This window comes from Hypanus sabinus, chromosome 6, assembly GCF_030144855.1.
Source record: "Hypanus sabinus isolate sHypSab1 chromosome 6, sHypSab1.hap1, whole genome shotgun sequence".
NCBI lineage: Eukaryota > Metazoa > Chordata > Chondrichthyes > Myliobatiformes > Dasyatidae > Hypanus > Hypanus sabinus.
Window position 1 is genome coordinate 19,185,568 of NC_082711.1, and position 26,528 is coordinate 19,212,095.

Here is a 26,528-nt window from a genome sequence, read left to right on the forward strand (position 1 = left end):
CTCTGAGTGTTCTTAAAGAACTCCCATAAGCTTTTGGTTTAGATTTATGATTTTATTTTTTTACTTTGATGCACATCTTCTAATTTGCTTCTTAAACTTTCAAATAATCAAGGGATTCAAAAAACAAACATCAGTATATCCTATGCCTTAGTCTCACTTGGCCATTATTTTCCCTTCAGTATTCTGTTCAAGAAGAAACCCGAATAAGACACGGGAGGAATGAGCAATTTGTTTGGTTTCGCTTTGTGAAGTTTGATCACGCGTTGGCCGAAAGGAATGGGTTAATTTCGTACAACCTCTACCCTCCCCACCCACCCCACCCCACCCAGCTTATTTGGCATGGCTTCTTTTCTTACCCAAGGGTAAACTGCAACGCGCTGCTTTTGATACACAAGATACTGCTCGGCGTATACGAGCCAAGTTTGAAACCAGGAATATAGGCGGTGTGTGTTTGTTTGTGTGTGTGTGTGTGTGTTTTCCCTATTCAGTCAACGTGTAGTTGTGGTTTCCAGGTTCGACATCCTGGTCGCTTCTGCGTATCTGATGTGGCTTCTGTGTGTTTAACTTTTAAGCAAACCAGGATGTTATCTCCCTGTTGTCCAAACTCGAAGTGCGGGTGGGGACAGGTGGATCGGACTGAGGTCTGCCCGGATGACAGGGCAGTCGAGTGTGATCACACTGTTGGTCGGTACGGGAGGATAAGCGACTCGGGAGATCACTGGGTGCTGATGGATATTAACCAGCTTGAGGAGCAGTATGATTCCATGCGGCAGAGGCAGAAGGAACAGACCCATGTTGTCTTCGGTTCAGGTGAGCTGCTGAATCCGTGGACGTGGCCAACGTCCTGGGACATTCCCAAACAGTAGTGCGAGATCCCGAGTCTTAACAGGCTGCGCGATTCTGAATCATTTCGCTTACTTTCGCCGACCTATGCCGGTAAAATTTGTGTCGTGGCAGCAGTCCAGTACAAGACTTTTTTTAAAAAACATTACGGTAAATTACGACAATAAATAGTGTAAAAGAGGGAACAGCGAGATAGTGTTCATGGGTTCATGGACCGCTTAAAAATCCGGTGGCCGAGGGGGGAAAGCTGTTCCTAAAGTGTTGATGCACTGATATACGGTTTAGTTTGGGGCAATCTGATCAGATTACACCGAACGCGGCTGCTCTCCCATCGACCTACCCAAATCCCACTGCTCTTTCCCATAGCCAGTCCTTTTTCAAACGGGTTCCCCTCACAATAGCTTAATACGTACAAAGTGCTGGAGGAACTCAACAGGCCAGGCAGCATCGATGGAAAGGAGTAGACAGTCGACATTTCAGACCGAGACCCTTCATCAAAACTGGCCATCACCGGAATAGCTGCTTCCCCTTTCCTTTCCAGCCCTGATGAAGGGCCTCGACCCGGAACATCGACGCTGCCTGACCTGCTGAGTTTCTCCAGCATTTCACTTTGGATTCCCAGCATCTGCAGAATCTTGTGTTTGTGAGCATAGCTTAATAAGGGTTCACTTATCCAAGGTGTGTGGGAGTGGATAGTTTACCTCGGAAAAGAATCCCGAATAAATGGAATGTAATGCATCTAATATATCCTGCGTCTATGATATTTTGATTGGATTGTAAAGTTAAGGAAGAGGTGGAGCTGTGTGCAAACTTTTAATATTGAAAGTTGGGCCGGGTTTAAGGAGACACATCGCCTATTCTTGCTCCAATTTCCTATGTATTTTTATTCATCCCAATGCCTGGCTGCATATGATTACCGAACCTGCACCCAAACTCGTTCAGATAATGTGCGTCAGATTACAATGCCCTGCGCGCCTTATTTCCCTGTGGTAATTCGGTAGTAAGTGTAAACCTGTCCCCCCCGTTATGACAGTGGAAATTCTGGTGTAAATTTGCTACGAGATGAGTGTCTGCCAATTTACCCTGTCAGGGCGAGGTCAACGTTGCTGGGGAGGAGAGAACAAAACAGAGATCCGCACCCCATCAGCATGACAACAGGTGAAGGCGCAACAATGCTTGACCTCGCTGCGTTTGTACGCGTGACAAAGAAAACGCTAACAGCTTGTGGCTGTTGAACGACGAAATACAGAGGGAATCTTGGGGTGGGGACTAATCTACTCAGGGAACATCTATGTCTGATCTCAACGCTTGGTGTGGAGGAGATTGAGGGGACCTGGCACGTGATGAGGATGGATAATAGAAAAACTTTCAGAGTAGAGATGTTTAAAATTAGAGGGCGTGGGTTTAGGGTACAGCAACAAGCGAAGGCTCTTCCACTCATGGTGTCTATGCCAAAGACAATAAATTAAACTAATTCTCTTACATGATCCAAATCTCTATATTCTCTGAACATTTGTGTATCCAGTGAGCAGTTCAAAGTACATTTATTATCGTACTCCCACAGGTAATCACGAAACACCATAGAACCCATTCAAGAAAACATCAAACACCCAACATGTGAAAGGAGGGCAAATTCAGCAAATGGTAAAAAAGCAAGCCGACAACACAGAGAATATCAAACATCAAACCAGCAGTCCAGTAGTATTCAGCTTGTTAAGTATACCCTTATTCAGTCCATTTCTATCCAAATACTCATACATCTAGTCCCTTAGAATACCTTCCAATAATTTTCCCACTATTGATGTTAGGCTCACCAGCCTATAATTTCTTAGTATTGTTTAGAGCCTTTCTTAAACAGCAGAACAACATTGGCTATCCTCACTTGTCACTAAGGATGATTTAAATATCTCTGCTTGGCAATATCTGCACTTCTCACCCACAGGGTCTGAGGGAACACTATGTCAAGCCCTAGGGATTTATCCTCCCTAATTTGCTTCAGGAGAGTGAACACTGTAATCTGTATAGGGTCGATGCACTTGATGCCACTTTCCCTCACTTCTATAGATTCTGTGTCCATCTCCTGAGTAAATACAGATACAAAAAAATCTTTTAAGATCTCCCCCCACCCTCTTTTGGCGCCATGCATAGATTACCATTCTGATATTTCTGACCAATTTTGTCCTTTACAGTCCTTTTGCTCTTAACATATCTGTAGACTCCCCTAAGATTCTTCTTCACCTTGTCTGCTAGGGTAACCTCATGCCTTCTTTTAGCCTTCCTGATTTCTTTCTTAAGTGTTCTCTTGCATTTCTTACACTCCATAAGCAGCTCATTTATTCCTACCTGTCTATACCTGCTGTGCACCTCCTTTTTATTTAACCAAGGTCTCAATATCTCTTGAAATCCAAGGTTCCCTACACCTGTTATCTTTACCTTTTATTCTGGCAGGCACATACAAGCTTTGTACTCTCAAAACTTCACTTTTGAAGGTCTCCCACTTATCAAGTACACCTTTGCCAAGAAACAGTCCATCCCAATCCACACCTGCCAGATAATTTCTGATACCATCAAAATTGTTCTTTCTCCAATTTAGAATCTCAACCCACAAACCAGATCTATCTTTTTGCATATTACTTGGAAACGAATAGCATTTATGATCACTACATGCAAAGTGTTCCTTTACACAAACTTCTGTCATCTTTCATGTCTCACTCCCTAATAGCAAATCCAGTAGCGCACACTCTCTCACTGGGACTTCTGGGTATTGATGAAAAAAACTTTCCTAAACATATTTGACAAACTTTATTCCAGCTCATCATCTTACAGCATTTGAGTCCTAATCAATAAGTGATAAGTTAAAATCACCTACTATAACAACCTTATGCTTTTTGCACCAGTCTACTTCCTCCCTACAAGTTTGTTCCTCTAAAGCCTTCAGACTGTTGTGAGGTCTGTATTATAGCTCCATTAACACGGTCATAACTTTCTTATTACTCATTTCCACCCATAATGCCTCACTAGATGAATTCTCCAGCCTGTCCTGACTGAGCACTCCCGTGACATTTTCCCTGACTATTAACACCTCCCCTCCTCCTTTAATCCCACCCACTCTGTTGCATCTAAAACAACAGAACCCCAGAAACCTAGTTCTAAACTCCTGCAAACAAGTCTCACTAATGGCTACCAAGAGTTGATCCGTGCTCTGAGTTCACCTTCCTTTCCTACAATACTTCTTGCATTGAAAGACACGCAGCTCAGAACATTAGTACCACCATGCTCAACCTTTTGATTGTTGTCTTTGGCTGTGGTCTTAATTACATCTGTCTTCACAAACTATCCACAATCTACTCTGGCACTCTGGTTCCCATCCCCTTGCAACTCTGGTTTAAACCATCACATGCAGCAGTAGCAAACCTTCCTGCTAGGATATTAGTCCCCTTCCAATTTTGGTGAAAACCATCTCTTCTGTACAGGCAAGAGAAAATCTGCAGATGCTGGAAATTCGAGCAATACACACAGCAGACCAGGCAGCATCCATGGAAAAAAGTACAGTTGACATTTTGGGCCAAAACTCAAGGACCTCAACACTCTTCTTACCTATGTCATTGGTCCTAGGTCCTACTTGGACCACAACCTCTGGCTGTTCACCTCAAATAAAAATATTGAGGATGTAGTCACTGGGAAATCCTGCCTTTTTCAGCAGACAGAACAAAGGTGCTCAACATAGCAGTCCCCAAATCTACCTCAATCACTTTATACAGTAGATGACTCCCACAGACTCACAGGTGAAGTGTCACCTCAGCTGGAAGGACTTTTTGAGGCACTGAATGGTGGTGAGGGAGGAGGTGTGATGGGAACAGCTCCAGAAGATCAGATAGTGGGAGTCCTTGATGGTGGATGCTGTTTTCTTGTGGTGACGCTCCTTGTAAATGTGCTCAATGGTAGGTTCTGCTCTGCCTGTGATGGACTGGCCTGTATACATCACTTTCTCTAGACTTTTTGGTTCCTGGGCATTGGAGTTTCCATACCAGGCCATTATTATTAGCAAATTTTATAAATGTGAACTGACTGCTGCTTTTCCTGTATTGCAACAATCAAACAATCACTACCAAAAAAATAATTGGCTTTAAAACACTTGGGAGTGCCCTGGGCGATTCAAGTGCTTGTATACACACACCTCTTAAATGCTTCCCCCACTTTCTCAGGCAGTGCACTCCAGGCACTCCCATTCTCTGGGCGAAAAAGATCCTTCCTTGATCCCCTCTAAATCCATAAGGGAATAAGACAATAACCTGTCACACTTACAGGGAAAAGTGCCAGGAGAAATATCAGCGGGGATGGGACGAGTTTCTCTCCCCCTCCCTCCCTCCCCCACCCCCCCCCCCCTCTCTCTCTCTCTCCTCTCTCTCTCTCTCTCTCTCTCTCTCTCTCTCTCTCTCTCTCTCTCTCTCTCTCTCTCCCTCTATCTCTCCCTCCCTTGCTCCCTCCGTCACTTCTTCCTTTCATCTCTCCCTCCTTCCCTCTCTCCTCCCAACTCTCTCTGAAGAAGGGGAAGATATTGATTGCATGACTAACTCTCATACCTCAAACAATGTTTACAACGAAGGATCTCAAAGTCAAAGTAAATTTATTATCAAAGTATGTATATGCCACTATATGTTACCGTGATGTTCATTTTCTTGCAACTATTGACAGGAAGTACATTGGAATTTATTAAAATCTTGACAGACTGAGAAGCAACCAACATGCAAAAGATGACAAATTGTACAAATAATAATAATATTAATCCTGAGAACACAAGTGGTAGAGTTCTTGAAAGTGAAACTGTAGGTTGTGGAATCAGTTCAGAGTTGTGGTGAGAGAAGTTATCTATGCCGTTTCAGGAGGCTGATGGTTGAAGGGTAAATACTCTTCCTGAATCTGGTTGTGTGGGACCTAAGGCTCCTGTACCCCAGCCCAATGGTAGTAGCGAGAAGAGAGCATGGCCTGGATGACGGGGGTGCTTGATGGTGGATGCTGTTTTCTTGTGGCGACGCTCCTTGTAAATGTGCTCAATGGTAGGGACTGCTCTGCCTGTGATGGACTGGCCTGTGTCCACCACTTTCTCTGGACTTTTTGGTTCCTGGGCATTAGTGTTTCTATACCAGGCCATTATTATATCACTATTAGCAGATTTTATAAATGTAAACTGACTGCTGCTTTCCCTGCATTGCCACCAATCAAGCAGTGCACTCCAGGCATCCCCTCTAAATCCATAAGAGAATAAAGCACAGTCATAGAATGCTACAGAACAGAAACAGGCCCTTCAGCCCATCTAGTCCATGACAAGCTAGTAACCTGCCTGGTCCAGGCAACCATTATCCAGACAAAATCCCTCCATGCCCTTCCCATCCATGTACCTATCCAAATTTCCCTTAAGCCCCTATTCTCGATGGCCTTTGTTGACATCAGTGGAACTGTAGTTGAGAGGGTGGGTAGTTTCAAGTTCCTCAATATTCACATTTCTGAGGATCTCACCTGGACTGTACATACCGGCTGTGGGATGAAAAAAGCACAACAGCACCTCTTTCACCTCAGATAGCTGAAGAAGTTTGGCATGAGTCCCAAAATCTCTCAGGACTTCCTACAGGGGCACCATCAAGAGCATCCTGACCTGGCTGTGTCATTGCCTGGTACGGGAACTGTACTACCCTCAATCACAGGGCACTGCAGAGAGTGGAGCAGACAGCCCAGCACATCTGTGGATATGAATTTTCCTCTATTCAGGACACTTATAGCAGCAGGTGTGTAAAAAGGACCCAGAGGATCAACAGGGACTCCGGCCACCCCAACCATAAACTGTTTCAGCTGCTACCATCTGGCAAATGGTACCGCAGCACTAAGGCCCAGACCTACAGGCTCCAGAACAGCATCTTTCACCAGCCTATCAGATTTATCACTACACATTGCATATCTGACTATATGTTAATCTGATTGTGTATCTGGGTGTACATACATGTATACAAAACAATTGTGTATATAATTATAACATTTGGACCATATCCTCCCACATTTCCCCTCTTTATTGCTTGTACGTTGCGATGGAGATGCATCATAAAGATTTTTACTCCCTTGTCTATAAGAAGTAAATGAATAAATAAATTGTTGAAATTGGACCTGCAATCTTGGTGTCATCCACAAATTTGCTGATCCAGTTTATGACGTATCGTCAGGATCATTGATATAGATGACAAACAACAACAGACCCGGCACCAATCCCTGTGACATACCATTAGTCACAGGCCTTCAGTCAGAGAGGCCACCATCTGCTACCACTCTTTTGTTTCTACTGTGAAGCAAATGTCTAATGGCTCTATGCATAGATAACCATTTGATCTTCTGGAGGACCTATTTTGTCCCTTGCTGTCCTTTTCCTCTTAATATACCTATAGGAGCCCTTGGAATTCTCTTTCACCTTGTCTGGTAGAGCAACCTCATGCCTTCCTTTAGCCCTCCTAATTTCCTTCTTAAGTGTTCCCTTGCATGTCCAATATTCCCCAAGTACCTCAAGTGGTCCTTCCTGCCTATACCCGCCATGCACCTCCTTCTTTTTCTCAATATCGCTTGAAAAAAAACATAGGAGCAGAATTAAGCAATTTGCCCATCAAGTCTGCTCCACCATTCCATCATGGTTGATTTATTATCCTCTCAACCCCATTCTCCCCATAATTTTTGACACCTTTACTAATCAAGAACCTATCACCTCCACTTTAAACATATCCCATGACTTGGCCTCCACAGCCGTCTGTGGTAATGAATTCCACAGATTCTCCACCCTCTTGCTAAAGAAATTCCTCCTCATCTCTGTTCTCAAGGGACTTCCTTGTATTGCAAGGCTATGCCCTTTGGTTCAAGACTTCCCTGCTACTTGAAACACCCTCTGATCATCTGCTCTATCTAGACCTTTCTATATTCAATAGGTTTCAATGAGATCCCCTCCTCATTCTTATAAACTCCAGCAAGTACAGGCCCATAGCCATGATACTGTATGTTAACCCTTTCATTCCCAGGATTATTCTTGTGAACCTCCTCTGGACCCTCTCCCTTCCTCTGCTTACAACAGAGATTGTTGAAATTTAGATTAAGCAGGACTTATAAAACATAATTGTCATTCTTTTTAATGAAATGGTTTAATGCTGCACACTTGTAAAGAAAATGGCCATGGAAACAAATTCTGATAATGGTTTATCCTGAGGGGCATGGACCACATGAAAGCATATATTTTTCCCCCAAGGAAAGGGGAGGCAGTGAAGTGCTAAAAACAAGAGGGCATTGTTTAAGATTAAAAGCAATAGGTTTAAAAGGGTCATCAGGGGCAGCTTCTTCATGCAAAGGGTAGTGTATATTTGGAATAAGCTGCCAGAAATGGCTTCAGAGGCAGGAGCATCAGCAACATCTGGAAGTCATCTAGATATTTAGTTGGATACGAGGAGTTTAGAGGACTATGGGCCAAGTAGGGGGTGAAGATACAGTTACATCTCTACCAAAGGAGGTGAAAGGCACTCCTTCCCTCTGCCAGCCTGCAGGTCACCCCTGAACAAGGTGTAGCACCTGCTTAGCTCCCTTGATCAGGGTCACGTGTAGCCACGGGAACAGGTGGTGGATGGTCGTATGAGTAGCTGGTGCAGATCACAAGTCTCAGTTAAGTGACTATTGACACCAGGCAGGCAGTCTCTTTAGACAATTGATCATGGCTGGAGTCACCCATCTGGTAAAGGCACTGCCCAGAAGAAGGCAATGGCAAACCACACCTGTAGAAAAATTTGCCAAGAACAATCATGGTCAGAGACTAGCCACATCATACAACAAGGCACATAATAATGTTAATGATGATGAAATTCCCAGGCAGATTTGCCTACCTCAGTGGTCAAAGCAGTCAGCATGGTTGAGTTGGGGCAAAGGGCTTGTTTCCATGCTGTATGACTCCATGGCTAGAAAGTGTACAGTATTATTATAAGGTAGTGACAGAGGTGGCTGAAAAGGTTTATCTGACCACCTGCTGCTCAAGGTTGAAGGGATTTATGGAGAAACAGACTGAAGAGCAAGGTTTCTTAGAAAGAAAGATTAGCTTTATTTGTTGCATGTACATTGTAACATACAGTGAAGTGTGTTGTTTGCATCGATGCCCAACAGTCTGCGGATGTGCTGGGGAGCCCACGTGCCTCAGCATGTTTCCAGCAGCAACAACATAGCACGTCCAAAATTTACTAACTGTAACCCCTCAGCCTTTGGAACATGGGAGGAAACTGGAGCACGAGGAGGAAACCCACTCAGTCCAGCGGCAGGATTGGAACTGATCTCTGGTGCTTGTAAGCATCACGCTAACCAGACTGATCAGGATTGGAGGCTCTCGGCCTGAAACATTGACTTTTTATTCCCCTCCATAGATGCTGCCTGACCAGCCAAGTTCCTCCCACATTTTGTGTGAGTTACAATGTACCTGGCCAGGGGAAGGTTGGCATGCTTTATGGCATGTGCGTGTCATTGCGGAAACCAGCATTAATTGCCCTTGAGAAGGTGAGGATGAATCTCCTTCCTGAACTGCAGCAGTCCATCTGGTGAAAGTTTGCCCACAAACACTTGCAGATCTCATTATAGACCCAGAGTTAAGATGTACTCTCATCTTTGATGACACCCTAATTCAGAACATAGCCATTTAGCTGCCAAAAAGGTTTCAATGTTACTGTTGCCATGGAGATGATTAATAGACTACCTTCATAACCTTGTTAAGTGCACACAGTATATCCCAAATAACAGCCGGTCTTCTGGCCTCTCAGGCTGTACAAATACATCAAAGATTAACTTGATTACAGTTTAGTTGTAAGCAGGCCAGTGATTAGAATGAGACTTTCATATAATGGGCCTTTTAAACAGGCTTACATTCAGTGTAAATTCCTAACACAAACTTTATTGAATATTGAAAGGATGTGGAGAAGATGTTTCCTATGATGGGAGAGTCTAGGACCAGAGGACCCAGCCTCAGAACAGAGGGACCTCCAGTTAGAAAAGAATGAAACAAAATGGTATATCTGTCATTGTCACAGACAGCTGTGGAGGCCAAGTCATTAAGTAGATTTAAAATGGAGTTTGATAGATCCTTAATTAGTAACAGCATCAAAGGTTTTAGGGAGAATGCAGGAGAATGGGGTTGAGAGGGAAAATAATCAGCCATTATGGAATGGTGGAGCAGGCTTGATGGGCTGAATGGCCTAATTCTGTTCTTATGTTTTATATTCCCATTATTTACCTTTGAATTATTTTTGAAGCATAGTCACTGTTAGTAATTCCCTGGCATTAACATCATTCATGTCAATCTGCAGAACTGTGTTCTTTTAGGGTTAATCATTTTTAAAGCAGCTTGACATTGAAATACTGATGGTGTAATTACTTCTTCAGTGTAGAATCAATATTAAACACCCAGATTAAAGCCTTTGTCTTGGTGCCTCCTTGTGATAACACAATAAAATGAGAAATATTGGCTGGATGTGACCTCCAGGATTTACAAAGAGTACTGTCATTTCAAGTCACGAGTTGAATTCAGCAGGTGTGGATATTCTGCAGTATTTAACGTTACCACAAGGTGTTTTGCATAGTTATCCAGCTCCTGGTGCAAACAATTTGATTATTTTTCAAATTCAGTGAAAACAAGCTTATGTGCACGTGGGCAATGCTCCGGAGCACAGCTCTGTGCAGCAACACTTTGACCACTTTTCACTACAAAGGACTTTAATGATTTTCTTTCTCAGATCAGTTTTGTATAATTTGTTCCCTTGTGAACATTTGTTCTCTGATACTCACTGATCCTGTTGCAGGTAAAATTTCCATTGCATCTACTTGTGTACACGACAATAAACTTGACTTTCAACTTTTTGAGTTTAACAAAAGTTTCTTCACCAAAGAACCTTATAGACAAGATTATAATCACCCATTGATTAAAAGTATCTACCTCATATCCTCGCTGAATCACTAACACAAGTGATCCTGCAGATGCTGGCGATCGAGAGCGACGCGCACAAAATGCAGGAGGAACTCAGCAGGTCAGGAAGCATCTATGGAGGGGAATAAACAGTCGATGTTTTGGGCTGAGACCCTGCATCAGGACTGGAAAGGAAGGGGGAAGAAGCCAGAATATGAAGGTGGGGGGGGGGGGGGGGAGGGTTAGCTGTACAGGCTGTCAGGTAATAGGTTAAACCAGGTGAGGGGGAGGGGTAGCTGAAGTGAGAAGCTGGGAGGTGATAGTTAAAGGGCTGAAGAAGCCTGATAGGTCAGGACCATGGCAGAAAGGGAAAGAGGTGGGGCACCAGAGGGTGAAGAGAAGACCATAAGATCATAAAACATAGAAGCACAATTAGGCCATTCCATCATGGCTGATCCCAGATACCCCAACTCCATACGCCTGCCTTCTCGCCATATCTTTCGATGCCCTAACTGATCAGGAAACAATCAACTTATGCCTTAAATATACCCATGGAATTGGTCTCCACCACAGTCTGTGGGAGAGCATTCCACAGATTCATTACTGTCTGGCAAAAAAAATTCTCCTTACCTCTGTTCTAAAAGGTCATCCCTCCATTTTGAGGCTGTGCCCTCTAGTTAGAACCATAGAAAACCTACAGCACAATACAAGCCCTTCGGCCCACAATGTTGTGCCAAACATGTCCTTACCTTAGAAATTACCTGGGGTTACCCATAGCCCTCTATTTTTCTAAGCTCCATGTACCTGTCCAGGAGTCTCTTAAAGGACCCTATCATATCCGCCTCCATCACCGTCACTGGCAGCCCATTCCACGCACTCACCACTCTGTCTAAAAAACTTACCCCTGACATCTCCTCTGTACCTACTTCCAAGCACCTTAAAACTGTGCCCTCTGGTGTTAGCCATATCAGCCCTGGGAAAAAGCCTCTGACTATCTACACGATCAATGCCTCTTATACACCTCTATCAGGTCACCCCTCATCCTCTGCCGCCCCAAGGAGAAAAGGTTTAGTTCACCATACCTCTTCTCTTAAGGCATACTCCCCAATTCAGGCAACATCCTTGTAGATCTCTTCTACACCCTTTCTATAGTTTCCTCATCTTTCCTGTAGTGAGATGACCAGAACTGAGCACAGTATTCCAAGTGGGGTCTGCCCAGGGTCCTATATAGCTGCAACATTACCTTTCCATTCTTAAACTCAATCCCACGGTTGATGAGGGCCAATGCACTGCATGCCTTCTTAACCACAGAGTCAACCTGCGCAACAGCTTTGAGTGCCCTAAGGGTTCAGGCCCCTAGATCCCTCTGATCCTCCACACTACCAAGAGTCTTACCATTGATACTATATTCTGCCATCATTTTTGACCTATACTTATCTGGGTTATCCTATAAGTATGACCACCTCATACTTATCTGGATTGAACTCCATCTGCCACTTCTCAGCCCAATTGTGCATCCTATCAATGTCCCATTTTAACCTCTGACAATCCTCCACACTATCCACAACACCCCCAACCTTGGTGCCATCAGAAAATTTATTAACCCATCCCTTCACTTCCTCATCCAGGTAATTTATAAATATCATGAAGAGAAGGTGCCCCAGAACAGATCCCTGAGGTACACTGACCTCCATGCAGAATATGACCTATCCACAACCACTCTTTGCCTTCTGTGGGCAATTCTGGATCCACAAAGCAAGGTCCCCTTGGATCCCATGCCTTCTTACTTTCACAATAAGCCTTGCATAGGGAACCTTGTCAAATGCCTTGCTGAAATCCATACACACTACATCTACTGCTCTTCCTTCATCAATGTGTTTAGTCACATCCTCAAAAAATTCAATCAGGCTCATAAGGCACGATCTGCCTTTAACAAAGCCATGCTGACTATTCCTAATCATATTATGCCTCTCCAAATGTTTATAAATCCTGCCTCTCAGGATCTTCTCCATCAACTTACCAACCACTGAAGTAAGACTCACTGGTCTATAATTTCTTGAGCTATCTCTTCTCCCTTTCTTGAATAAGGGAACAACATCTGCAACCCTCCAATCCTCCAGAACTTCTCCGTCTCCAATGTTGATGCAAAGATCATTGCCAGAGGCTCTGCAATCTCCTCCCTCACCTCCCACAGTAGCCTGAGGTACATTTCATCCAGTCCCAGAGACTTATCCAACTTGATGCTTTCCAAAAGCTTCAGCACATCCTCTTTCTTAATGTCCATATGCTCAAGCTTTTCAATCTACTTAAGTCATCTCTACAATTGGCAAGATCCTTTTCTGCAGTGAATATTGAAGCAAAGTATTCATTAAGTACCTCTGCTATCTCCTCCGGTTCCATTCACACTTTTTCACTGTCACACTTGATTGGTTCTATTCTCTCATGTCTTATCCTCTTGTTCTTCACATACTTGTAGAATGCCTTGGGGTTTTCCTTAATCCTGTCTGCTAAGGCCTTCTCATGGCCCCTTCTGGCTCTCCTATTTTCATTCTTAAGCTCCTTCCTGCTAGTGTTATAATCTTCTAGATCTCTGTCATTACTTAGTTTTTTAAACCTTTCGTAAGCTTTTCTTTTTCCCTTGACTAGATTTTCAACAGCTTTTGTACACCACAGTTCCTGTACCCTACCATCCTTTCCCTGTCTCATTGGAACGTGTCGATGCAAAGCACCACACGAATATCCCCTGAACGTTTGCCACATTTCTGCCATCTGTTTCCCTGAGAACATCTGTTCTCAATTTATGCTTCTAAGTTCTTGCCTGATGGCTTTATATTTCCCCTTACTCCAAATTCCTAACTTGTCTGTTCCTATCCCTCTCCAATGCTATTATAAAGGAGATAGAATTATGATCACTATCTCCAAAATGCCCTCCCACTGAGAGATCTGACACCTGACCAGGTTCATTTCCCAATACCAGATCAGGTACAGTTCTGGATACCCCCACCATAGGAAACATCTTCTCCACATCCACCTTATCTAGTCCTTTCAATATTCGGTAGATTTCAATGAGATCCCCACACATTTTTCTAAATTCTGGAGAGTTCAGGTCCCAACCTGCCAAACACTCCTGTTAATGTACCCCTAGGGTTCATCTTTTCTGTGGACAATCACTTTAAAATGTCGGGAGAATGAGACTGGCTTTTGGACACCGTTTGAGCTGTTACAAAGAGAGAGAGGGAGGCGTCCAACACAGTGAGAGAGAGAGAAAAACAGAAACTGCTCAGAAGATTGGTGTTATGGTTTCTCTGAAAGTTGTTTCCCTTTCCGCGAGGAGACTTGCCCACCTGCGGAGAGAGGAGGACGGAGCATGTTGATGAACAGCTGGTGTCCAACATGGGGAGATAAAAACCAGGTCCGCTGGGACACAGACACACACACCGCGAGACACACAGTTTGGACACTGACCGAGCTTTGTTACACCCACATGAAGGTGGGTTTTGGAGGATCAATTCGGGGAAATCGATCAGAGGCTCACAGTGTGAAAAAGTGCGACCAGTGGGGAATAATTATTCGTGTGTCCATCCTTGCCTGGGTGATAATTCCACCACTGAAGAACGGTCGTACATATCATGGTCATAGTCAGTGATCACAACAGGACTTCGGAAGACAACGGGAAGATCAATGGCATCACCTCTCACCCCTCTCTCTCTCTCCAACGTTACTCACTAACTATTAGTTCATAGCAATACCAGACTCCAGTGCGTTCTCCATTTCTGCCGGTTCTTTAACCCGGTCACGGGGTATGTGACACTCCTCATATGTTAACCCCTTTATTCCTGGAATAATCTTCGTGAACTTCCTCAGGATTCTCTCCAATACCAACACATCCTTTCTGAGATATGGGGCCCAAAACAGTTGACAATACTCCAAGTGCAGCCTCACTAGTGTCATATCAAGGCTCAACAATATCTCCTTGTTTTTATATTTTGTTCCCCTTGAAATAAATGCCAAAATTGCATTTGCCTTCTTTACCATCTCAACCTGTAAATTAACCTTTCTGGGAGTCTTGCACGAGAACTCCTAAGTCCCTCTGTACCTCCAATGTTTGACCCTTCTCCCCATTTAGATAATAGTCTGCGCTATTGCTCCTTTTACAAAGGTGCAATATCATATATTTCTCAAAATTGTATTCCATCTGCCATGTTTTTGTCCATTCTTCCAATTTGTCTAAACCCTGCTGCAATCACCTTGCTTCAGTACTATATACCCTCCCCCACCTATCATTGTATCATCTGCAAACTTTGCCATAAAGCCATCAATTCCATTACTTAAATCATTGACAAACAATGTGAAAAGTAGCAATCCCAATATTGACCCCTGAGGAAAACCACTAGTCACTGGCAGCCAACCTGAAAAGGCCCCTTTTATTCCCACCAGCTGCCTCCTGCCTGTCAGCCATGTCACCCATGCCAGTATCTTTCCTGCAACGCCATAGGATTTTATCTTGTTAATCAGCCTCATGTGTGGCACCTTATCGTACACCTTCTGAAAATCCAAATAAATGACATCCACTGTCTCTCCTTTGTCCACCCTGCTTGTTACTTCCTCGAATAACTCTAACAGATCTGTCAGGCAGGATTTCCCTTGACAGAAACCATGCTGACTTTGACTTATTTTATCATTAGTCTCCGAGTACCTCGAAATATCATCCTTAATAATAGACTCCGACACTTTCCCAACCACTGAGGTTAGACTAACTGGCCTATAATTTTCTTTCTTTTGCCTTCCTCCCTTCAAGAGTGATGTGGTATTTGCAATTCTCTAGTCCTCCAGTACCATGCCAGAATCAAGTGATTCTGGAAAGATCATGACCATCTCTTCAGCAATCTCTCTCAGGACTCTGGGATGTAGTCCAGCTGGTCCAGGTGACTTATCCACCTTAAGACCTTTGAATTTGCCTAGCACTTTTTCCTTTGTAATAGCAATGGCAGTCACTCCTGCTCCCTGACACTCTCAGACCTCTGGCACACTGTTAGTGTCTGCCACAGTGAAGACTGATGCAAAGTACCCATTAAGTTCATCTGCCATCTCTTTGTCCCCCATTACTACCTCACCAGCATCATTTTCCAGTGGTCCAATATCAATTCTCACCTCCCTTTTACTCTTTATATAACTGGGAAAAGTTTCTGGTACCCTGCTTTATATTATTGGCTAGTTTACCCTCATTATTTCATCTTTTCCCTTCTTACAGCTTTTTTAGTTGCTTTTTGTTCAATTTTGAAAGCTTCACAATCATCAAACTTCACATTCATTTTTGCTACCTTATATTCCGTTTCCTTGGCTTTTATGCAGTCCTTAACTTGTCAGCCATGTTTGCCTCCTCCTGCTATTTGAGAACTTCTTCCTCTGTAGGACGTATCTACCCTGTGCTTTGTGAACTTGATGCACCATCAATAACTCTCGGAGACTGGAAGTGAACAATAGGCTTTTATTAACAGCAAAAAGGGAGCACGACATCTCGGAGACTGAGGGAGGAGCAGTGCCCCAATCGCCTTTATACAGGGGTCTGTGGGAGGAGCCACAGGAGCAGTCAGCAGAGGGGTGTGTCCAGACAGGTATACATAGTTTACCACATTCACCCCTCCTTTGTTCCACAGGGCGAAGTTTCTTACAAGTATATTTATGGGTCAAGTCTATCAGGCGGTTGAGTCTGTCGCTGCAATCTACGTAGCACCGGTGGTGATTGCATCAGTGCCAGTGGTGATTGCACCAGTGACGGTGGTTGTGCTGGCTCCGGCCTGACTTGAGGTGCCAGCCCATTAGGCATCAGTAACCCCTCATGCGTGTGCCTGGTGCCCGGTATGGGAGTGTCGTCAGGAGTCTGTGTAGGGCTTGGTGTGTGCGGTGTCTTGTGGGTATATACATCAGTGGGTACAGGGTTCATAGTCACCGTGGAGTGTTTGGGGTAGGAGTCTGGTGCTCCTGCGGGTGCCAGGTCGCGGACGGAGACCGTGTCCTCCCGCCCATCAGGTAAGACCACGTAGGCATACTGGGGGTTCACAGGAAGTAGGTGAACCCTCTCAACCAGCGGGGAATATTTATTGCTCCTCGCATGTTTCCGGAGCAGCACTGGCCCTGGGGACGTCAGCCAAGCCGGTAGGGTGGTCCCAGTGGCAGACTTCCTGGGAAAAGAAAAGAGTCGCTCATGAGGGGTGGCATTGGTGGACGTACATAACAGGGAGCGGATGGAGTGGAGTGCCTCGGGGAGGACCTCCTGCCATCGAGAGACCGGCAATCCCTTTGACCTAAGGGCTAAGAGTGTGGCCTTACACACAGTGGCATTCTCCCTCTCCACCTGTCCATTCCCCTGGGGATTATAGCTCGTGGTCCGACTAGTAGCAATACCCCTAGCCAGCAGGTACTGGTGCAGTTCGTCACTCATAAATGAGGACCTTCTATCACTGTGGATATAGCAGGGATATCCAAACAGAGTGAAGAGCTGGCGCAGGACTTTTATGGCGGATGTGGCAGTGGTATCAGGGCAGGGGATGGCGAAGGGGAACCATGAGTACTCATCAATTATGTTAAGAAAGTACACATTGGGGTCGGTGGAGGGAAGGGGGCCCTTAAAGTCGACACTCTGTTGCTCAAAGGGGCGGGTGGCCTTGATAAGTTGTGCCTTTTCAGGACGGTAGAAGTGCGGTTTGCACTCAGCGCAGACTTGGCAGTCCCTGGTCATCGTCCTGATTTCCTCAAGGGAGTAAGGCAGGTTCCAGGCTTTCACGAAATGGTAAAGTCGGGTGATCCCCGGGTGGCAAAGATCTGCATGGAGGGTGTATAGCTGGTCGAGCTGTGCGTTGGCACACGCTCCCCGGGATAGGGCATCAGGGGATTCATTGAGCCTTCCAGGCTGGTACAGGATACCATAGTTGTAGGTGGAGAGTTCTATTCTCCACCTCAAAATTTTATCAGTTTTGATTTTGCCCCGCTGTTGGTTGCTGAACATGATCGCAACTGAGCGCTGGTCGGTCAGCAAGGTGAACCTTTTGCCGGCGAGATAGTGCCTCCAGTGCCTAATAGCTTCCACTACGGCCTGGGTTTCTTTCTCCATCGCGGAGTGTCGAATTTCAGAGCCTTGAAGGGTACGAGGGAAGAATGCTACCGGCCTTCCTGCCTGATTGAGGGTAGCAGCCAGCGCGAAGTTGGAGGTGTCACTCTCTACTTGGAAGGGAATGGTCTCATCCACCACATGCATCGTTGCTTTGACAATGTCCCCTTTAATGCGGCTGAAGGCCACGCGGGCCTCAGCTGAGAGAGGAAATGCGGTGGACTTGACCAGGGGGTGGGCCTTGTCTGCGTAGTGAGGGACCCATTGGGCGTAATAGGAAAAGAAGCCCAGACACTGTTTGAGGGCTCTGAGGGTGTTAGGAAGAGGGAGTTCCAACAGGGGGCACATACGGTTGGGGTCAGGGCCAATGACCCTGTTTTCCACGACATACCCAAGGATAGCAAATCGGGTGGTTCCGAACACACACTTGTCCCTGTTATAGGTAAGGTTAAGAGCTTTGTCCACTTGGAAAAATTGTTGGAGGTTGGTGTCGTGATCCTGCCAGTCATGACCGCAGATGGTGATGTTATCCAGATATGGGAATGTGGCCTTCAGTTGGCACTGGTCCACCATCCAGTCCATTTCCCTCTGGAAGACAGAGACACCATTTGTGACACTGAAGGGGACGCGCAGGAAGTGATAGAGCCTGCCGCCCGCCTCGAAGGTGGTGTAGGGGCAGTCCTCCAGGCGGATGGGGAGCTGATGGTAAGTGGATTTTAGGTCTATGGTCGAGTACACCTTGTACTGAGCTATCTGATTGACCATATCCACAATGCGGGGTAGGGAGTACGCGTCAAGCTGTGTGAACCTATTGATGGTCTGGCTATAGTCCACGACCATCCTATTTTTCTGCTCATTCTGTTACGTACCCCGTAACTGGGTCACTTACCAGCAAAGATAGAGAGGTCCGTTGAAGTCTGATACGGTACTATTTTCAACAGTATTTATTGATAAAAATACACAAAATAATATCAATGCAAACATACAGATAATATACGTCGTCAATACTAAATCTAAAAGTGCAGGTATAATAATAATCGATAGGAAATACCTCTATCGTTGTCTAGGGGATAATGTATTGTCCAATGGAAATATAAAAGTCACTTCTAGTTCATTCAAGCTGCAGCTTTCTGGTTTGAGAGAAAGACGGGTTAAAACTTGCCCAATCCTTTTATAATGTCAATCCTTTGAGAGTCATTGGGAGTTGATTTCCCCGTTGTTAGCTAAAAACCGTTCTTCCGTGGCAAAGGCACACCGATTCCGGGGCAAATGGAAACGGATGCACGTGGCCTTCCCACCGGCTTTCGCTATTACGGGATCGCTAGCGTTTCTTCTGGTGCATCTGAGGGGCTGTTCCCACAGACCCTCTTCTATCCTGACTCACAGGGTCTCAGATGTCAATCAGGTTGGGATGATGCAATCCCTCCACCAACCCCCCCCCCCCCGGGTTCATTGCCTGGGGGGCTTCGATGCATCTTACAGGATGCAATACACAAGTCCGTCTCCAAGAGACAATAGCCGTTATCAATGGGTCGAGAGAAGAGAAGGAGTAAGAGGGGAACCAGAATGGGGAATGGAAAAAGAGAGAAGGGCATTATAAGGATTACCCCTCAATAATAATTGTCAGTTAGGCCACAGAGAGAAATGTATTTACTGGCAATCACTTTTATTGTCCCAACTAACAAGCGAACTTACACAACTGAATATCTACGAGATTTCCCTGACCCTCCATGGACAGTCAAAGAAGAGAAAAGGTAATACCTGGGAAAAAGACCAGTCCAGTCCTGCCCAGGTGTTCCTCGCGGTTCCAATGTGATCCCCACGTGTCCAACACAGGATCCTCCACATACGCGGTGATTGGTCTCCAGAGAGTTGTCACTGCCTGTGCTCACCAAATCCTCCATTCTTATTCTTTTCCCTATCAGATCAGTCTATGATGTTTCAATTTCAGACAAGAAAATCTGCAGATGCTGGAAATCCAAGTGACACACACAAAATGCCGGAGGAACTCAGCAGGCCAGGCAGCATGTACGGAAAAGAGCACAGTTGACGTTTCAAGCCGTGACCCTTCGGCGGGGCTGTTTCAATTGCGTTGGCTTGAGGTCATCTGCCTGTGCTGTTTCCTTCAGCCTTGTGCCTTTTGTTCTGTCCAATTCAGACTGGTTCACACCACCCTAACCAGGTCGCCCATTGATGCACCATCAATAACTCTCGGAGACGTGAGGCGAGATATAGGCTTTTATTGGCTGGAAGAAAGGACAAGCAGCAATTGACCACCACACTGCATCCTGGAGACTGAGGAAGGGTCTGTGCCTCCAATCGCCTTTATACCGGGGTCTGTGGGAGGAGCCACAGGAGCAGTCGGTGGGGGGGGGGGTGCATGTCCAGACAGGTATACGTAGTTCACCACACCCATTCACAGAGCCCAGCCGACCAGATCACAGGCTGTTCCTTCGGCAACCTGCCATTTTACATAATAAACAAGTTTTTTATCTGAGAATTGCCTCAGTGATAGCAGATCATTAGCAGAAACTCTTTGTGTCCACATTCAACTGCTCCAATTAAGTTATCTCGGAGCTCTAGTATCAAATGTTTGGGGACAATAAAGTAAAGTAAACCTGAGAGTGGCCTGATTGTGGCGGTAGAGCAGTTCATGTCGAAATGGGAAGTAGAATTAAAATTAGTGCCTACTGGGAAATTCAGTAGACATTGACCACTCACTTGTAAACACATATGAGAGAGGGCAGCACTGGACTTCCTTTTGTGAAGTGAGGCGGGGCGAGTGATTGATATGTCAGTGGGTGGAGGGGGTTTCTATTCCTTTTCCAAAAGAGGTCTACTCAGTGATTACAGCATCACATCATTATGACACCACAGCATCCTATGATTCATACTGTTTACAGTCAAGGGTTTCACATTACAACACTGTCATCTCTCTCCAGAATACACTCAAGCATCTGTGGTGCCCATCAGTGCCAGAAAGCCCCCGGTGTACCCATGGACAGTGCTGGCTCTCTCTCCAGAGACACATGAACATAGACTTAACCCCTGGAAGAGTGGCAGGCACTTAGACACCAGTTAGATTTTAAATTGTTATGGAACTATGGAACATCTCAAAACTTTTATGCCATTTTAAAAGTTGCTTCCCAGGGGCAATTTATCTGATCGACCATTCTAGTTAGCAACCCCACCCCTTCTGTCTATTACTCCTGTCACTGCACTGTAAACATTTTAAATCACCTTTTTATAATGCTGTTTAGATTGTAAATACAATCTGGTATTTATACACATTATATTCTATAGCCATACTTTAACATCTAACTTTATTTTTTAATCATCCTTTATTCTTTATAACTGTTGAATGTTGTTTGTTGTTGCATGTCACACCCTGACCAACGCTCCACAGCAAATTCCTAACACATGTAACTGCATAGGCTGAATAGAGTAGAGAAAGATAGGTCTGGCGGAGAAGTTAAAATCCTGAATTGGGATAAGGGAATTTTCCAAGGAATGAGACAGGACCTTGCACGGTTTGATTGGAAGAGGCTCCTTGCAGGTGAAGGGGCCTCTGGCAAGAGGAAGGCCTTTTCATGGTGAGATACGGAAGAGTTCAGGGACAACGTGTCCCTGTCGGAGTGAAAAACAAGGCTGACAGCTTTGGGAACCCTGGTGGACACAGGATATCGAGGCTCTGGATTTGGAAAAAGGGAGGCGTATTACAGGCATAGGCAAACTGGGTCAAGTAAATCGCTTGAGTAGTATAAGAGGAAAACCAGGAGGGCGAAGAGGACGGTGATAGGTAAGGTAAAGGAGAACTCTAAGAGATTCAACAATCAGGGTTGGGGGGGAAGAGGGGGTCACCATTACAGCTCGGGGCATCAGAGTTTGAAGCTCAATTCTGGCACCATCTGTAAGGAATTTGTATGTTCTCCCTGTAACTGTGTGGGCTTCCTCCGGGTATTCCGGTTTCCTCCCACAGACCAAAGATGTACCGGTTAGTAGGTTAATTGGTCATTGTAAATTGTTCTGTGATTGGGCTAGGGTGCAATAGGTAGATTGCTATGCAGCACAGCTTGTTGGGCCACAAGGCCTGTCCTGTTCTGTATCTCTAAATAGAAGATATACTAAGATTAAAAAGAAACAAAGAAGAGAATATGTACCCTTAAAAGATCAATATGATTATCTAAAACACAGCCATGGGAGATGAGCAAGATGTTAAACAACTATTGATCATGGAGAAGGTGATGAAAGCTGAGTATCAAGGGGATTGAATAGTAACATCTGGAACTTATTCACGTTTCAAAGGACGAGGTGCTGGCGATGTTAAAGCGTATCAACATCAATCGATCCCTGGGTCTGGCCAAGTTTGACCTTCGGAAAGCCAGGAGAGAAACTGCAGTGGCACAGTAGGGGTACTTGCAACATCTTCAGGCAAGGGTGAGGGTGCAGAAGACTGGAAAGTGGAAAATATTGTGCAGTTATTCAAAACAGCTATAAGGACAAGGCAGGAAACTACAGGCTGGTGAGCCTAACATGGAGAGGAGATTTTGAGGGACAGGATCTGGAGAGGCAAAGACTGATTAGGGATAGTCAGTGGGGCTTTTGCATGGGAATTTGTTTGATACTATAGGTGTTGTCTCCGTGGTCTTTATCAATGTCAAAAAAGTCTCACATGGTAAGTTAGTCTAGAAGATTATCCTGTCGATTATCCTGCAATGGGTGGAAACATGCATAATTCACAACCACTGACATTGAGGTGGAGTTCCCTTTAACAGGCTGGTCTGACGTGATGACATAATCATGTGAAGTTTTTTACCGGGCTTTATGCTCTGTGTTTGGAGGACAATAAAGGAGTTTTTATCCTTTCCTTTAAACTTAAAACACCCCTGGGTTTTATTTGTGAAAACCTATTGTACCACATGAGATCTAGGGCAAGCTAGCTAATTGGTCACAAAATTGGCTTGGGGGACGAAGAATAGAGGGTTGTTTTCCAGCTTGGAGAACTGTGACCAGTGGTGTGCCTAAGGGATCGGAGCTCTATTCATTGTTGTTTGCCATCTGTATTAACAGTTTGGATCAGAAAGTAGTTGGCATGGATAGCAAGTTTGCATATGAAACCAAAATTGATGGTATAGTGGATAGTGATTCAGGGAAACCAATTTCATGACATATGCCAATGATGTTAAATCTGATTCTGATTCTGAACTGGGGAAATGGGCGAAAAATGGCCAAAGGATTCCCACTGCAGTCTGTAAGGAGTGTGTACATTCTTCTTGTTACCATGTAGGCTTTGTCCAGGTGCTCCGGTTTCCTCCCGCATTCCAAGGACGTACGGATTAAGGTTAGTGAATTGTGGGCACGCTATGTTGGCACAGGAAGCTTGGTGATATTTGCAGGCTGCCCCCAACACATCCTCAGAGTATGTTGGATGTTGACTCAAAATGATAGAGTTCGCCGTATGTTTTGATGTACCTGTGCAAATAAAGCTGATCTTTAAGATGGAAGTTAAGATGCTACACCTGCCCTTAAACTTCCCCCCTCATTACCATTCAGGGCCCCAAACAGTCCTTCCAGGTGAGGCGACACTTCACCTGTGTGTCGGCTGGTGTGGTATACTGCGTCCGGTGCTCCCGGTGTGGCCTTTTATATATTGGTGAGATCCGACACAGACTGGGAGACCATTTCACTGATCACCTACGCTCGGTCCGCCAGAAAAAGCAGGATCTCCCAGTGGCCACACATTATAATTCCACGTCCCATTCCCATTCTGATATGTCTATCCATGGCCTCCTCTATTGTCAAAATGAATCCAAACTCAGGTTGGAGGAACAACACCTTATATACCGGCTGGGTAGCCTCCAACCTGATGGCTTGATCATTGACTTCTCTAACTTCCGTTAATGCCCCTCCTCCCCTTCTTACCCCATCCCTGACATATTTAGTTGTTTGCCTGTTCTCCATCTCCCTCTGGTGCTCCCCCCACCCCCTTTCTTTCTCCTGAGGCCTCCCGTCCCATGATCCTTTCCCTTCTCCAGCTCTGTATCACTTTCGCCAATCACCTTTCCAGCTCTTAGCTTCATCCCATCCCCTCCGGTCTACTCCTATCATTTTGTATTTCCCCCTCCCCCCACTACTTTCAAATCTCTTACTATCTTTCCTAACGAAGGGTCTCGGCCCAAAACGTTGACAGCATTTCTCCTTATAGATGCTGCCTGGCCTGCTGTGTTCCACCAGCATTTTTTATGTGTTGTTTGAATTTCCAGCAACTGCAGATTTCCTGGTGCCTGCCCAAGTTCTACCAGCCTGTTAACTTCGCAACCAGAGGCAATTCGTGGAGCCTACAAGGCTATCCTCCATCCTCGCCTCGGATACTCAGACCATGTATTGTTGTACATATGTACAGTCAAATATCAATAAACTTGAAATTGAACTTGAACATATGAACAGAAATTGAATTTCTTATGTTCTTCAAATTGCAGGTGTAATTAAACATGCCAGAAGAGATTTGTTCAACCCACCGATCAAAACTGTGTCTGTCAACTGCTCAGTCGACAGACCTCCAGCGCTGGAAGAAGACCTTCCTGTCAACAATATCATGCTTGCCTTTCCAAATAAAGACTATATCCGGGATAGTGAAACACCATGGCACATTCATCTAGATATTCACCGTATGCTGCTGGCTCAGAAAACAGGGCAAAAGAGTCAGGTGGAGGCAGACGAGAGGTCAGATGTTCAAAGCCCCCAATTACCTGTGGTGAGCAGAGGCACCTCAGATGGGGGTGACACATCAGATGACGACCAAAAATCCAATGGTGATGCTACAGCAGTTTCCTCCTGCAAAGCCAATGAGTTAAAGGAGACATTCCATTCACTCTACAGATATAATCACCATATCCCGCAGATCAACAAAAGGTTTTCATTTCCAAATGAGAGATCAAACATATGGGCAAGCAAAAATGGTCACGTAACCAGAATATCACCGATCACAAAAGGGGATTATTACCCATTCCCTCACATGAAGACTCCTAGGAAATCTGACACCGCCAAGGGCCTTGGTTTATACAACAAGTATTAAAATATTTCCAACTACAGTTCCCTCAAAAATGCAAAATACAAGTGAAACCAACATCTGCTCCTTCCCAAGAACTTAATTTTGTTGTTTCTCTTTCTTAAAAAACATCATGGAATCAATTTATTTAAAAAATAAAATAGCTCTTTAAGATAGGCTACTAAGTAAACAAACTCGATCTGTGGTGACAGGACAGGCAACACATGCAGGGTTACTTCCCTTGATCATAAAACTTCTAAACCAGATGTGTGTGTTAGTGGAGTCCAAAGAATTTCAAAAAGTCCATGAGTGAGGCAGTAGTTTTATTTTTAAAGTGTCATTATAATTTATGTAAATTATGTAATAAAGTAAACAGATTAACTATTGTGTTGTGCAGAAAATAATTCTACAGTTTATTGTGCTTCCTTCCGTTTGTACATTGTCTTGCTTTAGTTGGGGCATAGTTTCTCAAATTAAGGTTTTTATTTTCCTTCCTATTAAGGCAAAACACTCAATAATGCAACTATCAAAGCTGCTTCAAATGATAATTGAAATGTGGATTAAAACACATAGGACCAATAAAACTGCATCATTGGGTATCATTATTTGAATGCTCAATGCACATTTATGATACTCCTTCATTAACCCTTTCAAAACGGTTTCCTCAGTTGAACTCATTGTTGTTCCTTTCCATGCCTTGTGGTGCATCGGTTAGCAACCTTGCCATTTCTTTAGCATTTTTGTCTGTTTTTCACGGCTGAGTTGCTAGCTCAACGCTCAACCCAGCACAGGTGGAAAGCATGCAAGGAGATAGCCGGATTTGAACCCGGGACCAGTGCGGATGCCACTACAGCACTAGCCAGATCATTTAACTTGCAGAGGAGCTTTAAGGGTGAGGCCCTCGGTTGGTCAGGGTCAGCCATGGGTGATGCATCCCAGCAGTCTACATGCTTTGCAAGCCAGGGTAGTACAAGGTGGAGAGCAAACTATTGCCCATGTACCAGGCTTCCCCTCTCCATGCAGCTGATGAATTCAAATGAACTGATGCAGTTTGGTATCTGTGGTGTCACAGGAGTTGCCAGTCAGGGTTGAACACAACATAGGACTGCCTTAGGGACTCCAGCTCTGGATATTTCCCTTGGGGTTTACTCCTGAAGCCTTCCCCATGAGAGGGCATAGCCACAAGGCAGCAAGGGTTTGAGATCAGAGTTTTCCTTCTCCTAGAAGAGCTACCAACCACGGCTGATGAGCCTCATCTGCCCAAAGTGAGTGGTTTTAAGGTGCCAGTAACCCTGTCTCTTCTCCTGTCAGTAGAAACGGTTCCGCCAGGCTTAGTAGCTAAGCCACACGTGAAGGCCAGGAGCTGGACTTGGGTTGTCAGGGGCTATTTGAGGCACACGCCACTGGGAGCATTGGTAGTGGGAGCTTGTCCCCATTACAGCCCCCGGCTGTAACAACCTTAAGGAACCCATTCAAGGGTATTGTTCTACATAAGATGCAAAACGGAGACTGAACCAGACTGGTGATAGCTGATAGATTTTTCATCACAAAGACCAATCCCAATGCCATAAGCA

At 44.9% G+C, this 26,528-nt stretch overlaps 1 protein-coding gene across 5 annotated transcripts; it reads left to right on the top strand.

Moving 5' to 3' along the window:
• Positions 1–364: 364 nt before the first annotated feature.
• Positions 365–25,336, top strand: LOC132395342 (uncharacterized protein C9orf152-like). 5 transcript variants are annotated; one of them, XM_059971802.1, is made up of 4 exons: positions 674–810; positions 23,194–23,247; positions 24,170–24,287; positions 24,386–25,336. In XM_059971802.1, exons 1-4 carry the CDS (start codon positions 757–759, stop codon positions 24,979–24,981), a joined length of 822 nt encoding a protein of 273 aa, XP_059827785.1. In that variant the 5' UTR covers positions 674–756; the 3' UTR covers positions 24,982–25,336. The 5 variants fall into 5 exon arrangements, 4 of the variants coding, with proteins under 4 accessions (XP_059827784.1, XP_059827785.1, XP_059827786.1 ...); XR_009512572.1 differs by lacking the exon at positions 24,170–24,287 and having other exon boundaries at positions 24,386–24,525; XM_059971803.1 differs by lacking the exon at positions 23,194–23,247 and having other exon boundaries at positions 684–810.
• Positions 25,337–26,528: the final 1,192 nt, after the last annotated feature.